The sequence below is a fragment of the Oncorhynchus nerka genome, linkage group LG18 (genome assembly GCF_034236695.1).
Source record: "Oncorhynchus nerka isolate Pitt River linkage group LG18, Oner_Uvic_2.0, whole genome shotgun sequence".
Taxonomy (NCBI): domain Eukaryota; kingdom Metazoa; phylum Chordata; class Actinopteri; order Salmoniformes; family Salmonidae; genus Oncorhynchus; species Oncorhynchus nerka.
Genome location: NC_088413.1, coordinates 47868905 through 47882936, shown reverse-complemented (window position 1 = coordinate 47882936; position 14032 = coordinate 47868905). Strand labels below are relative to the sequence as shown.

Below are 14032 nucleotides of genomic sequence, written 5' to 3'. Positions count from 1 at the left end.
GACGACTGCAAATGAGCTGGGATGGTTTTCCTATACTGCCAGCAGTTACACAACCGACCAACCCTGCCCACGTGTTTTCCATAAAAAGTACTTGCACATTCCAAATGACTCAGAGCCACTTGCTCCGAATGAACTAACAAAAAAAGAAGTCCCCCTTTTTGGATGTCCTTCAGCCAAATGATGGAAATCATAAAGCTTATGTTTCCCCAGCTACGGGCTCAGAGCTGGATAAACAGCTTTCTGTCGTCCGCTGTGCTCCGAGCAGATTTACGTTAATGTAATCCTGTGTGTTATATTACAGGGTGTTTTAGGGCTGGGCTTGCATGGCCACGTGTCTCTTAATATCTTAATAGGCGTTAACTCATCAACAGAAGCCCTCACCAACGAGTCCAGTAACAAATCCTACAACCAAACTACACTCTGTCTGAACTTATCAGCTAGTTTTCCCAAACTCCCCCTCGCCAAACAGATGCCGAGTGGCGCGCGGGTCCAGTGGGCAGCGTCCCAGGTTGGCAGATGTGTGGAGGACAAAAGAGTGTGAGAGTTATTATTTAGGATGGCGTTTACAGCCCTCCTCTTCCCACAACGGACCCGAACAGCAGCTCAGGAGAGATACGAGCCAGGTGTGCTCTCTGTGCTCGGTGCTTTCCACAGGCGGAGCGAGCCGGCCACGGGAGGAGAGCAGCTCTTAGCACGCCCAGCACGTAATGCTCTTCACTGTTCACTACCCCCGTGTTGTGTAAACACGGTTGAGATATTATCTGCTCTGCACCAAGGGGATATACTCTTATGAGCTGGAAGGGAGAGACAGAGAGTGGAGGAGAACGAGGGAGAGAGAGAGAGAGAGAGAGAGACGTACCCCTCTCTCTTCTTAAGTGCATCTAGCATGCGATATTATGGCCTCCCCTTGCATGTATCATCATACGCTAGTGCTTGAAACAACAAACAACTTGTTTTTTCCCTTGGTGACTTTTCGTTGACGGTCGCTCAGTGCCATGATTATAACCAACCACCAGTGTTTAACAGTCTTGCCTCTAGACACTTCGCAGGAAGTACCTCTTCAGCATACTGTTTAGTTTGATTTTAGCGTCTGCTGACTTTGGGTCTTGTGTGTCTAATTGAGACCGTATTTGACATGTCTCCCTCTCTCTACCTCCAGGCCAGCCCAGAGTGGATGGATTGGCCCCCCAGCCCTCCCGTGTACTCATCAGTGACCGGCCAGTGACCACCTCCATGCCCCCCTCCCCACCCAGACCGGCCCCCGCCCCCCGCAAACCCACCGTGGCCGTGCCGGAGGTGACGTCTGGCCCGAGGAGAAGACGAGCACAGCTTCAAGTGCAAGTAAGGCTCCGCCTCATCGGTCAGCCTCGATATCTGCCTGGTTGTGGCCAATCATCCCAAATGGAATGGCATCGTTGTGTGGACTGTCTAATCATGCATCTGAACTCTCGCTCTGAATGCACCAGGTTCAGCCCAGTGTGAATATCGAACCCTACACGCCAACCCCCATCCAGAGCCCAGCTCCCTCTCCACCACCACCTCCTGCTGCTGCTCCTCCAGACATACAGGTACAGTAACACCCCAATGAGAAATGTGACTTGTCTCCCCTCGCCCACCCCTAGCCAGCTGCGTGAAGGCCCAGTATTATGCAGTAACATTATGCTGTAATGGGCTCAGCCTCAAAATCATCCATCAATCAGCATCTAGACCAGGCCAGTGAAACGTGTGGTTGTACTATGGTGTGCAGGACTGCACTCAGTACCTTTCCCCCCAATACCTTTCCACACTCCCCAGGACATAAGACACCCCCCCTCCTGCTTGCCCCCAGACCGGGACTCCCTTCTTGCTGAGTCCACAGACTGGGGTAGAAAAGGAGCATTGAGTGAGAGGTGTAACAGTATCCTTATGGGGAGGGAGAGGAGGGAGTGGTCCCAGGGCTGGGGGTTGTCCGTGCCTGCCGTGATGCCTGCTCCTGTTCTGTAGACACCTTTGTTTCTTGCCTGCTAACGTTTCCACAGGATGCATCCCAAATGGCACCCTATTCCCTATATAGTGCACCACTTTTGATCAGAGCCCTATGCACTACATAGGGAATAGGGTGCCAATCTCTCCCAGACTGTTTGATTCATGACGCCGCTAGCCTTCCTCAGTAATGTCTCCATGCTGGATTGGCTGTGATGGTGTTGTGGGAAGAGGGCCTATAATGTATCCCATATAGCAGCTTGTGGCAGACCATTCACTGGCTATAGATGGCAGTTTGGCCCTCTGAGCTTGGCCCAGCTCCAGACCACGGGGGCTTCTGGTGGCTTATAGGAGAGAGCTTTTTTCTCTTCATGCAGCACAGCACATTTTTTTGCAATGAGATGTGTGTGTGTGTGTGAGTGTGTGTGTGTGTTGCTCCCACGCAAATATTTCCACCGTGAGTGTGTGTGTGGAAGTGAATGATTAATAAGACTCACAGGAGGTTGGTGGCACCTTAATTGGCGAGGACGGGCTCGTGGTAATGACTGGAGCGGAAAGATTGGAATGGTATCGATCACATGGTTTCCGGATCTTTGATGCCATTCTGTTCACTCCGTTCCAGCCATTATTATGAGGCGTCCTCCCCTCAGCAGCCTCCTCTGACAAGACTGTGGTGGAGCCTGCCAGGCTGCAGTGCTGCTCACACTTAAGGGCCCCGGCCACTCGCTCTCTCTCTCTTACAAATTCAACTCCGCTCCAGTCAGGCAGGCACATATGGTTGCCTGGCAACGGATGTGGGTTATCAATCTCTGTGCTTGCAGTGGGAGTCAGTCGATGCAAGGACAAAGCAGTGCTGTAGAGGTATGGCTGATGTCTGACTGCTGCAGTGAGCATTCTTCCTCCTCCTCATAATACTGCTGGTCACACAGCAGTTATGCTGATTGCAGCTTTGGTTATGTCCTAGAATTGCTGAAAGATTCCTGGAGTCGGCTATCCGGTTTTCTCTGGTGGTCTAAATGTGTTCTCATTCCTATCACCGTCCTGGCAGTAATGTCTTTGTCATAAGTACTCCTTCAGTTGAGTCATGTCTTGCTATGTACTTGATATTCTAGCATTCCACACTGTCTGAGGGCTACTTTTGAGAGATTAAAAAATGTCTGTTCCGCTCTGCTGTTCTTTGGTTATCAGTTTAGTTTAGAACATAGTAGACCTGTGTCTGTTCATTTTCTATGAAGTCTGGCCACTGAGCAGGGAAGTGTGTTTTAAGTGTGGGTGGCCATTTTCTTCCTCTGTCTCACTGAGGTAGTAGGGAATCACCTGGCCACTATTGGCCTGATCTGTCCGGTCCATCTCTCACCCCCCCGTGCTGACTGAGTGGAATGATAATGTGTTCTGGTTCTGTGCCTCTCTCTCTGCAACACTCTGCCCTCCAAGTCCTGGAGCTTTATCCGCAGTCCACAACAAACACTGCAGCTCTCAGTTCTCTCACACTCACTCACCTACCGCCACAGACGGCTCAATACAACCCGGTCGGTCCCACACAACCCGGACGGCCCAATACAACCCAGACGGCCCAATACAACCCGGACGCACCAAAACAACCCGGACGCCCCAAAACAACCCGGACGGCCCAATACAACCCGGACGGCCCAATACAACCCGGACGGCCCAATACAACACAATACAACCCAGACAGCCCAATACAACCCGGACGGCCCAATACAACATAATACAACCCGGACAGCCCAATACAACCCGGACAGTCCAATACAACCCGGATGGCCCAATACAACCCGGATGGCCCAATACAACACAATTACAATCCAGACGGACCAATACAACCCGGATGGCCCAATACAACACAATACAACCCGGACGGCCCAATACAACCCGGACGGCCCAATACAACTCAGACGGCCTAATACAACACAATACAACCCTGACGGCCCAATACAAACCGGACGGCCCAATACAACACAATACAACCCGGACGGCCCAATACAACCCGGACGGCCCAATACAACCCGGACGACCCAATACAACCCAGACGGCTCAATACAACCCAGATGGCCCAATACAACCCGGACGCCCCAATACAACCCAGACGGCCCAATACAACCCGGACGGCCCAATACAACCCAGACGGCCCAATACAACCCGGATGGCCCAATACAACACAATACAACCCGGACGGCCCAATACAACCCGGACGGCCCAATACAACTCAGACGGCTCAATACAACACAATACAACCCAGACGGCCCAATACAACACAATACAACCCGGACGGCCCAATACAACCCGGACGGCCCAATACAACACAATACAACCCGGACGGCCCAATACAACCCAGACGGCTCAATACAACCCAGACGGACCAATACAACACAATACAACCCGGACAGCCCAATACAACCCAGACGGCTCAATACGGCCCAATACAACACAATACAACCCGGACGGCCCAATACAACCTGGACGGCCCAATACAACACAATACAACCCGGACAGCCCAATACAACCCGGACGCCCCAATTCAACCCGGACAGCCCAATACAACCCGGACGGCCCAATACAACCCGGACGGCCCAATACAACCCGGATGGCCCAATACAACACAATACAACCCGGACGGCCCAATACAACCCGGACGGCCCAATACAACTCAGACGGCCCAATACAACACAATTACAACCCAGACGGCCCAATACAACCCGGACGGCCCAATACAACACAATACAACCCGGACGGCCCAATACAACCCGGACGGCCCAATACAACCCGGACGGCCCAATACAACACAACCCGGACGCCCCAATACAACCCGGACGCCCCAATACAACCCGGACGGCCCAATACAACCCGGATGGCCCAATACAACACAATACAACCCGGACGGCCCAATACAACACAATACAACCCGGACGGCCCAATACAACCCGGATGGCCCAATACAACACAATACAACCCGGACGGCCCAATACAACTCGGACGGCCCAATACAACACAATACAACCCAGACGGCCCAATACAACCCGGATGGCCCAATACAACACAATACAACCCGGACGGCCCAATACAACCCGGACGGCCCAATACAACACAATACAACCCGGACGGCCCAATACAACCCAGACGGCTCAATACAACCCAGACGGACCAATACAACACAATACAACCCGGACAGCCCAATACAACCCGGACGGCCCAATACAACCCAGACGGACCAATACAACACAATACAACCTGGACGGCCCAATACAACCCGGACGGCCCAATACAACACAATACAACCCGGACGGCCCAATACAACCCGGACGGCCCAATACAACCCGGACGGCCCAATACAACCCGGACGGCCCAATACAACCCAGACGGCCCAATACAACCCGGATGGCCCAATACAACACAATACAACCCGGACGGCTCAATACAATACAACCCAGACGGCTCAATACATCCCAGACGGCCCAATACAACACAATACAACCCGGACGGCCCAATACAACCCAGATGGCCCAATACAACCCGGACGGCCCAATACAACCCGGACGGCCCAATACAACCCAGACGGCCCAATACAACCCAGACGGCCCAATACAACCCGGACGGCCCAATACAACCCGGACGGCCCAATACAACCCGGACGACCCAATACAACCCGGACGACCCAATACAACCCAGACGGCTCAATACAACCCAGACGGCCCAATACAACACAATACAACCCGGACGGCCCAATACAACCTGGACGGCCCAATACAACACAATACAACCCGGACAGCCCAATACAACCCGGACGCCCCAATACAACCCGGACAGCCCAATACAACCCGGACAGCCCAATACAACCCGGATGGCCCAAACCAACACAATACAACCCGGACGGCCCAATACAACCCGGACGGCCCAATACAACTCAGACGGCCCAATACAACACAATTACAACCCAGACGGCCCAATACAACCCGGACGGCCCAATACAACACAATACAACCCGGACGGCCCAATACAACCTGGACGGCCCAATACAACCCGGACGGCCCAATACAACACAATACAACCCGGACGCCCCAATACAACCCAGACGGCCCAATACAACCCGGATGGCCCAATACAACCCGGATGGCCCAATACAACACAATACAACCCGGACGGCCCAATACAACCCGGACGGCCCAATACAACTCGGACGGCCCAATACAACACAATACAACCCAGACGGCCCAATACAACCCGGACGGCCCAATACAACCCGGATGGCCCAATACAACCCGGATGGCCCAATACAACACAATACAACCCGGACGGCCCAATACAACCCGGACGGCCCAATACAACTCGGACGGCCCAATACAACACAATACAACCCAGACGGCCCAATACAACCCGGACGGCCCAATACAACACAATACAACCCGGACGGCCCAATACAACCCGGACGGCCCAATACAACACAATACAACCCGGACGGCCCAATACAACCCAGACGGCTCAATACAACCCAGACGGACCAATACAACACAATACAACCCGGACAGCCCAATACAACCCGGACGGCCCAATACAACCCAGACGGACCAATACAACACAATACAACCTGGACGGCCCAATACAACCCGGACGGCCCAATACAACACAATACAAACCGGACGGCCCAATACAACCCGGACGGCCCAATACAACCCGGACGGCCCAATACAACCCAGACGGCCCAATACAACCCGGATGGCCCAATACAACACAATACAACCCGGACGGCCCAATACAATACAACCCAGACGGCTCAATACATCCCAGACGGCCCAATACAACACAATACAACCCGGACGGCCCAATACAACCCAGATGGCCCAATACAACCCAGACGGCCCAATACAACCCGGATGGCCCAATACAACACAATACAACCCGGACGGCCCAATACAATACAACCCAGACGGCCCAATACAACCCGGACGGCCCAATACAACCCAGACGGCTCAATACAACACAATACAACCCGGACAGCAAAAATACAACCCGGACGGCCCAATACAACCCAGACGGCCCAATACAACACAATACAACCCAGACAGCCCAATACAACACAATACAACCCGGACGACCCAATACAACCCAGACGGCTCAATACAACCCAGACGGCCCAATACAACACAATACAACCCGGACGGCCCAATACAACCCGGGCGGCCCAATGCGCACTGGTAACTACACTCATTAGCACAATGGTATTCCTTTTAATGACCAAATTCCTTACCCGGTAGCCTAATAGCACCTGTCAATCAAATGGTCTGTTAAATGAAAACCGTCTACTACTCCGTATAGTACTGGCATGCTGCAAGGGGAGTCCATGGGAAATGAATCAAGCATTTGAACCAAGCAGGTTATTTTGTGTGTTTACTACAGCAACTAGTGCATATGTATCACAGGCCTCTCAATCAGTCATAAGCAGTGTGTTTTCTGCTGAATACGGAGGCTTCGTTCTCCTGTAATCCTGTGCTGTGTGGGACAGTATGTGAATAAACCTGGTGCCAAACACTGGTTTCAGTCTGAGCCACGGTTAGCTCATTGAACTAATGTAATAAACTTTCCAAGTTGATTCGGAGACTCACACTACATGGGGTGAGTGCACTGTATGTAGGGAATAATCAAGAACACCGCTGAATGGTGCTCGTATCGGTACCTCCTGCAATCACGCCGAAAGAAATCACTGAGCTTGAAGAGCAGTTGTTTTTCCTATCATAGATTCAATATTTGGACGGGCGGGACTCAGCGAGAGGCTCCCGCAGATTTTCGATCGGCCCGTTGCGTTGGATTGATCGGGTTGTACTTTATGAATGGGAAGCAGGAGGAGTTGGAAAGCGCTTCATAATTGTCTCTCTCTCCCAGGGCGTTGTTGTTTATTGTTTACGGTCAATAGCCGCACACAAATCTTAGAATGTCACCACAACCCTATCGATAATAATTGGTTTTCCAGGCATTTTGTCATTGTCTAGCATGAACTGCAGGTCTGCCATAGCTGGAGGGAATGAGTGTTAATTCACCTTTTGAACCCAATAGTTAGACGGGTTAAATAAGGACTATAATCTAGCCGTCCTCTTTATTGCAGAGTGCGGAGGGGAGGCATGATGAAGAGATGGATGATGAGGAGGAGAGCGTTTTCCCCGGAACACATTTCCTGGAGGTTGCTGACATTGCCCAGGTAGAGTCCACGTGAAAATCCATTTTTGCGTGTCTGTGTGTGCCCAGTCCTGTGTGTGTAGGAAGTATGTGGCATCTGAGTCACCAGCTCAAGGGCATCTAGAGATCAGGTCTGCTGCGTCCAACACTTTTAACCCTATATCCTTCTCCCTTGACATTCACCTCCTTAGAAGGCTGATTTGAAATTGTGCAAAAGGAATAGATTATTTTATTCATTTGATTTTCATACAGTGTGTCACCTTTGCATGCCAACGAGATAGCGATATTCAGAGCGGTGCCACAGAGCTTTGAATTTCTCCTCCCTTCCACGCATAAAAAAACAATAATAATTCAAGTCATCATAAATGGATGTTCATTTAATTAGAAACTCTCGTCAATAATAGGCCTATGTTTTTTCACCTTCCTTTGTAATAGCTGTTGTACGTTTTCTCTTCGCTTGATGCACTGTCTTTCTCCAGCAGCCCTCCACCGTGGCTTCGCGAGGAATTTGTATGTTATGTAAACCTACATCCCCTCAATCAGCAAATCCACACAAACCATCAGCTTTCCATATTCACCGCTAACAAGAGGCCAAAGCAGCACTGACGCAAATCGGGCCATTAAGGCAGGTTCCTCGCGGTCACACAAGGGCAAATAGTTTGTTAACATAGAAATGCTCCTGTTGTCATGATTGTGTGAGGAGGCTTAGGAGAACAACAGGCTCCACAGCTGTCAGAAAGGAAAGAAAGAGAAAGAAAGGTATTGGAATAAAAAGGGGGTTTGAATTGAAGAACATCTCTATGGTTCCACAGTGCCCTCTTTTGGTCGGGAAGTGAACAACATTCTCAAACAAGGCCGGTTTGAAGTGTAGCTTTGTGTGGAATTGATATGCAATGGAAATTATGTTAGGAGAGGGAGTTTTACATTTGGTAGGAAATGGTGTCCCAAATGGAAAAAGTAGGGCACTACATAGTGAATATGGTGCCATTTGAGATGTATTAGTAGGGTTCAGTTGCTGCCTGCTGCTGAATCACTGTCTGGGCTACTCTGTCCTCTCATTGTTTCAAATTGTGGTCATTTGGATCAGAGAGATTGATCCAATAAGTAATGCACACATTACCAAAAAAGTTAAAGCTGTAAAAGTTTTAATGTGATCTGGAACCATTTCCCATAATTAAGCTCTTTTTAAAATTGCGATCTTTCCCTGCAATCACTCTTTAACGTTTCCCAACAACCCAATGAAGAGTTGTTTTTAAAACCCCATCAAAACAATGCATCCAGTCAAAAAAGAGAGATCATGAAACATGGGCTGAGTCTGTTGTGTTACACAACCGTGTATAGACGCCAGCTACTAGAGTGTCCTCACCTCAACACCCTAACACTATTTAGCTATTTATTTATTTAAATGTTTTGACCAAGCAGAAAACTTCAAACAGTCCCCTTTTGGCAGACTTTCCCTCTCTCGTTCTCTCTCTCTCTCTCTCTCTCTCTCTCTCTCTCTCTCTCTCTCTCTCGTTCTCTCTCTCTCTCTTGTTCTCTCTCTCTCTCGTTCTCTCTCTCTCTCTTGTTCTCTCTCTCGCTCTCTCTTGTTCTCTCTCTCTCTCTCATTCTCTCTCTCTCGTTCTCTCTCTCTCTCGTTCTCTCTCTCTCTCGTTCTCTCTCTCTCTCTCGTTCTCTCTATCTCTCTCGTTCTCTCTCTCTCTCTCTCGTTCTCTCTCTCTCTCTCGTTCTCTCTCTCTCTCTCTCTCTCTCTCGTTCTCTCTCTCTCTCTCTCGTTCTCTCTCTCTCTCGCTCTCTCTTGTTCTCTCTCTCTCATTCTCTCTCTCTCATTCTCTCTCTCTCTTGTTCTCTCTCTCTCTCGTTCTCTCTCTCTCTCTCTCTCTCTCGTTCTCTCTCTCTCTCTCGCTCTCTCTTGTTCTCTCTCTCATTCTCTCTCTCTCATTCTCTCTCTCTCTCTCGTTCTCTCTCTCTCTTTCTCTCTCTCTCTCATTCTCTCTCTCTCTCTCGTTCTCTCTCTCTTTTTCTCTCTCTCTCTCGTTCTCTCTCTCTCTCTCTCTCTCGTTCTCTCTCTCTCTCTCGTTCTCTCTCTCTCTCTCGCTCTCTCTTGTTCTCTCTCTCATTCTCTCTCTCTCATTCTCTCTCTCTCTCATTCTCTCTCTCTCTCGTTCTCTCTCTCTCTTTCTCTCTCTCTCGTTCTCTCTCTCTTTCTCTCTCTCTCTCTCGCTCTCTTGTTCTCTCTCTCTCTCTCATTCTCTCTCTCTCTCGTTCTCTCTCTCTCGTTCTCTCTCTCTCGTTCTCTCTCTCTCTCGTTCTCTCTCTCTCTCTCGTTCTCTCTCTCTCTCTCTCGTTCTCTCTCTCTCTCTCGTTCTCTCTCTCTCTCGTTCTCTCTCTCTCTCGTTATCTCTCTCTCTCGTTCTCTCTCTCTCTCGTTCTCTCTCTCTCTCTCGTTCTCTCTCTCTCTCGTTCTCTCTCTCTCTCTCTCTCTCTCGTTCTCTCTCTCTCTCTCTCTCGTTCTCTCTCTCTCTCTCTCTCGTTCTCTCTCTCTCTCGTTCTCTCTCTCTCTTTCTCTCTCTCTCTCTCATTCTCTCTCTCTCTCGTTCTCTCTCTCTTGTTCTCTCTCTCTCTCGTTCTCTCTCGCTCTCTCTCTCTCTCTCTCGTTCTCTCTCTCTCTCTCTCTTGTTCTCTCTCTCATTCTCTCTCTCATTCTCTCTCTCTCTCATTCTCTCTCTCTCTCGTTCTCTCTTTCTCTCTCTCTCTCGTTCTCTCTCTCTCTCTCTCTCTATCGTTCTCTCTCTCTCTCTCGCTCTCTTGTTCTCTCTCTCTCTCATTCTCTCTCTCTCATTCTCTCTCTCTCTCATTCTCTCTCTCTCGTTCTCTCTCTCTCGTTCTCTCTCTCTCTCGTTCTCTCTCTCTCGTTCTCTCTCTCTCTCTCGTTCGTTCTCTCTCTCTCGTTCTCTCTCTCTCTCGTTCTCTCTCTCTCTCTCGTTCTCTCTCTCTCTCTCGTTCTCTCTCTCTCTCTCGTTCTCTCTCTCTCTCGTTCTCTCTCTCTCGTTCTCTCTCTCTCTCTCGTTCTCTCTCTCTTGTTCTCTCTCTCTCTCTCGTTCTCTCTCTCTCTCGTTCTCTCTCTCTTGTTCTCTCTCTCTCTCTCTTCTCTCTCTCTCTCTCTCTCTCTCTCGTTCTCTCTCTCTCTCTCGCTCTCTCTTGTTCTCTCTCTCATTCTCTCTCTCTCATTCTCTCTCTCTCTCATTCTCTCTCTCTCTCGTTCTCTCTCTCTCTTTCTCTCTCTCTCTCGTTCTCTCTCTCTCTCTCTCTCTCTCATTCTCTCTCTCTCATTCTCTCTCTCTCGTTCTCTCTCTCTCGTTCTCTCTCTCTCTCGTTCTCTCTCTCTCTCGTTCTCTCTCTCTCTCTCGTTCTCTCTCTCTCTCGTTCTCTCTCTCTCTCTCGTTCTCTCTCTCTCTCTCTCGTTCTCTCTCTCTCTCTCTCTCGTTCTCTCTCTCTTCTCTCTCTCTCGTTCTCTCTCTCTCTCTCTCGTTTCTCTCTCTCTCTCTCGTTCTCTCTCTCTCTTTCTCTCTCTCTCATTCTCTCTCTCTCTCGTTCTCTCTCTCTCTCGTTCTCTCTCTCTCTCTCTCTCTTCTCTCTCTCTCGTTCTCTCTCTCTCTCTCTCGTTCTCTCTCTCGTTCTCTCTCTCTCTCTCTCTCTTGTTCTCTCTCTCTCTCGTTCTCTCTCTCTCGTTCTCTCTCTCTCTCGTTCTCTCTCTCTCTCGTTCTCTCTCTCTCTCGTTCCCTCTCTCTCTCTCGCTCTCTCTCTCGCTCTCTCTCTCTCTCTCTCTCTCTCTCTCTCTCTCGTTCTCTCTCTCTCCCTCTCTCTCTCCCTCTCTCCCTCTCTCTCTCTCTCGCTCTCTCTCTCGCTCTCTCTCTCTCTCTCTCGTTCTCTCTCTCTCTCTCTCTCGTTCTCTCTCTCTCTCTCTCTTGTTCTCTCTCTCTCTCGTTCTCTCTCTCTCTTTCTCTCTCTCTCTCATTCTCTCTCTCTCTCGTTCTCTCTCTCTTGTTCTCTCTCTCTCTCGTTCTCTCTCTCGCTCTCTCTCTCTCTCTCTCGTTCTCTCTCTCTCTCTCGCTCTCTCTTGTTCTCTCTCTCATTCTCTCTCTCATTCTCTCTCTCTCTCATTCTCTCTCTCTCTCGTTCTCTCTTTCTCTCTCTCTCTCGTTCTCTCTCTCTCTCTCTCTCGTTCTCTCTCTCTCTCGCTCTCTTGTTCTCTCTCTCTCTCTCATTCTCTCTCTCTCATTCTCTCTCTCTCTCATTCTCTCTCTCTCTCGTTCTCTCTCTCTCGTTCTCTCTCTCTCTCGTTCTCTCTCTCTCGTTCTCTCTCTCTCTCGTTCTCTCTCTCGTTCTCTCTCTCTCTCGTTCTCTCTCTCTCTCTCGTTCTCTCTCTCTCTCGTTCTCTCTCTCTCGTTCTCTCTCTCTCTCTCGTTCTCTCTCTCTTGTTCTCTCTCTCTCTCGTTCTCTCTCTCTCTCTCTCTCTCGTTCTCTCTCTCTCTCTCTCTCGTTCTCTCTCTCTCTCGTTCTCTCTCTCTCTCTCTCTCTCTCTCTCTCTCTCTCGTTCTCTCTCTCTCTCTCGTTCTCTCTCTCTCGTTCTCTCTCTCTCGTTCTCTCTCTCTCTCTCTCTCGTTCTCTCTCTCTTTCTCTCTCTCTCTCTCTCTCGTTCTCTCTCTCTCTCGTTCTCTCTCTCTCTCGTTCTCTCTCTCTCTCTCTCTCGTTCTCTCTCTCTCGTTCTCTCTCTCTCTCGCTCGTTCTCTCTCTCTCTCTCTCTCGTTCTCTCTCTCTCTTGTTCTCTCTCTCTCTCGTTCTCTCTCTCTCGCTTCTCTCTCTCTCTCGTTCTCTCTCTCGCTCTCTCTCTCTCTCTCTCTCTCTCTCTCTCTCGTTCTCTCTCTCTCTCTCTCTCTCTCTCTCGTTCTCTCTCTCTCTCTCTCGTTCTCTCTCTCTCTCGTTCTCTCTCTCTCTCTCTCGTTCTCTCTCTCTCTCTCTCGTTCTCTCTCTCTCTCTCTCTTGTTCTCTCTCTCTCTCGTTCTCTCTCTCTTTCTCTCTCTCTCTCATTCTCTCTCTCTCTCGTTCTCTCTCTCTTGTTCACTCTCTCTCTCGTTCTCTCTCTCTCTCTCTCTCTCTCGTTCTCTCTCTCTCTCTCTCTTGTTCTCTCTCTCTCTCTCGTTCTCTCTCTCTCTTTCTCTCTCTCTCTCATTCTCTCTCTCTCTCGTTCTCTCTCTCTCTCGCTCTCTCTTGTTCTCTCTCTCTCATTCTCTCTCTCTCATTCTCTCTCTCTCTCGTTCTCTCTCTCTTGTTCTCTCTCTCTCTCGTTCTCTCTCTCTCTCTCTCTCTCTTCTCTCTCTCTCTCTCGCTCTCTCTTGTTCTCTCTCTCATTCTCTCTCTTTCATTCTCTCTCTCTCTCTCGTTCTCTCTCTCTCATTCTCTCTCTCTCTCGTTCTCTCTCTCTTTTTCTCTCTCTCTCGTTCTCTCTCTCTCTCTCTCTCGTTCTCTCTCTCTCTCTCGTTCTCTCTCTCTCTCGCTCTCTCTTGTTCTCTCTCTCATTCTCTCTCTCTCATTCTCTCTCTCTCTCATTCTCTCTCTCTCTCGTTCTCTCTCTCTCTTTCTCTCTCTCTCGTTCTCTCTCTCTCTCTCTCTCTCGTTCTCTCTCTCTCTCTCGCTCTCTTGTTCTCTCTCTCTCTCTCTCATTCTCTCTCTCTCTCGTTCTCTCTCTCTCGTTCTCTCTCTCTCTCTCGTTCTCTCTCTCTCTCTCGTTCTCTCTCTCTCTCTCGTTCTCTCTCTCGTTCTCGTTCTCTCTCTCTCTCTCTCGTTCTCTCTCTCTCTCGTTCTCTCTCTCTCTCGTTCTCTCTCT

At 49.9% G+C, this 14032-nt stretch overlaps 1 protein-coding gene across 1 annotated transcript in view; it reads left to right on the top strand.

The window, feature by feature from the left end:
* The window catches only part of kiaa0586 (KIAA0586 ortholog), a 129402-nt gene that overhangs the window by 68335 nt on the left and 47035 nt on the right, over positions 1–14032 (top strand). Inside the window, 3 exon segments of the mRNA XM_029687723.2 lie at positions 1160–1341; positions 1467–1568; positions 8075–8167. Of these exon segments, the coding sequence (XP_029543583.2) occupies positions 1160–1341; positions 1467–1568; positions 8075–8167 (377 nt within the window).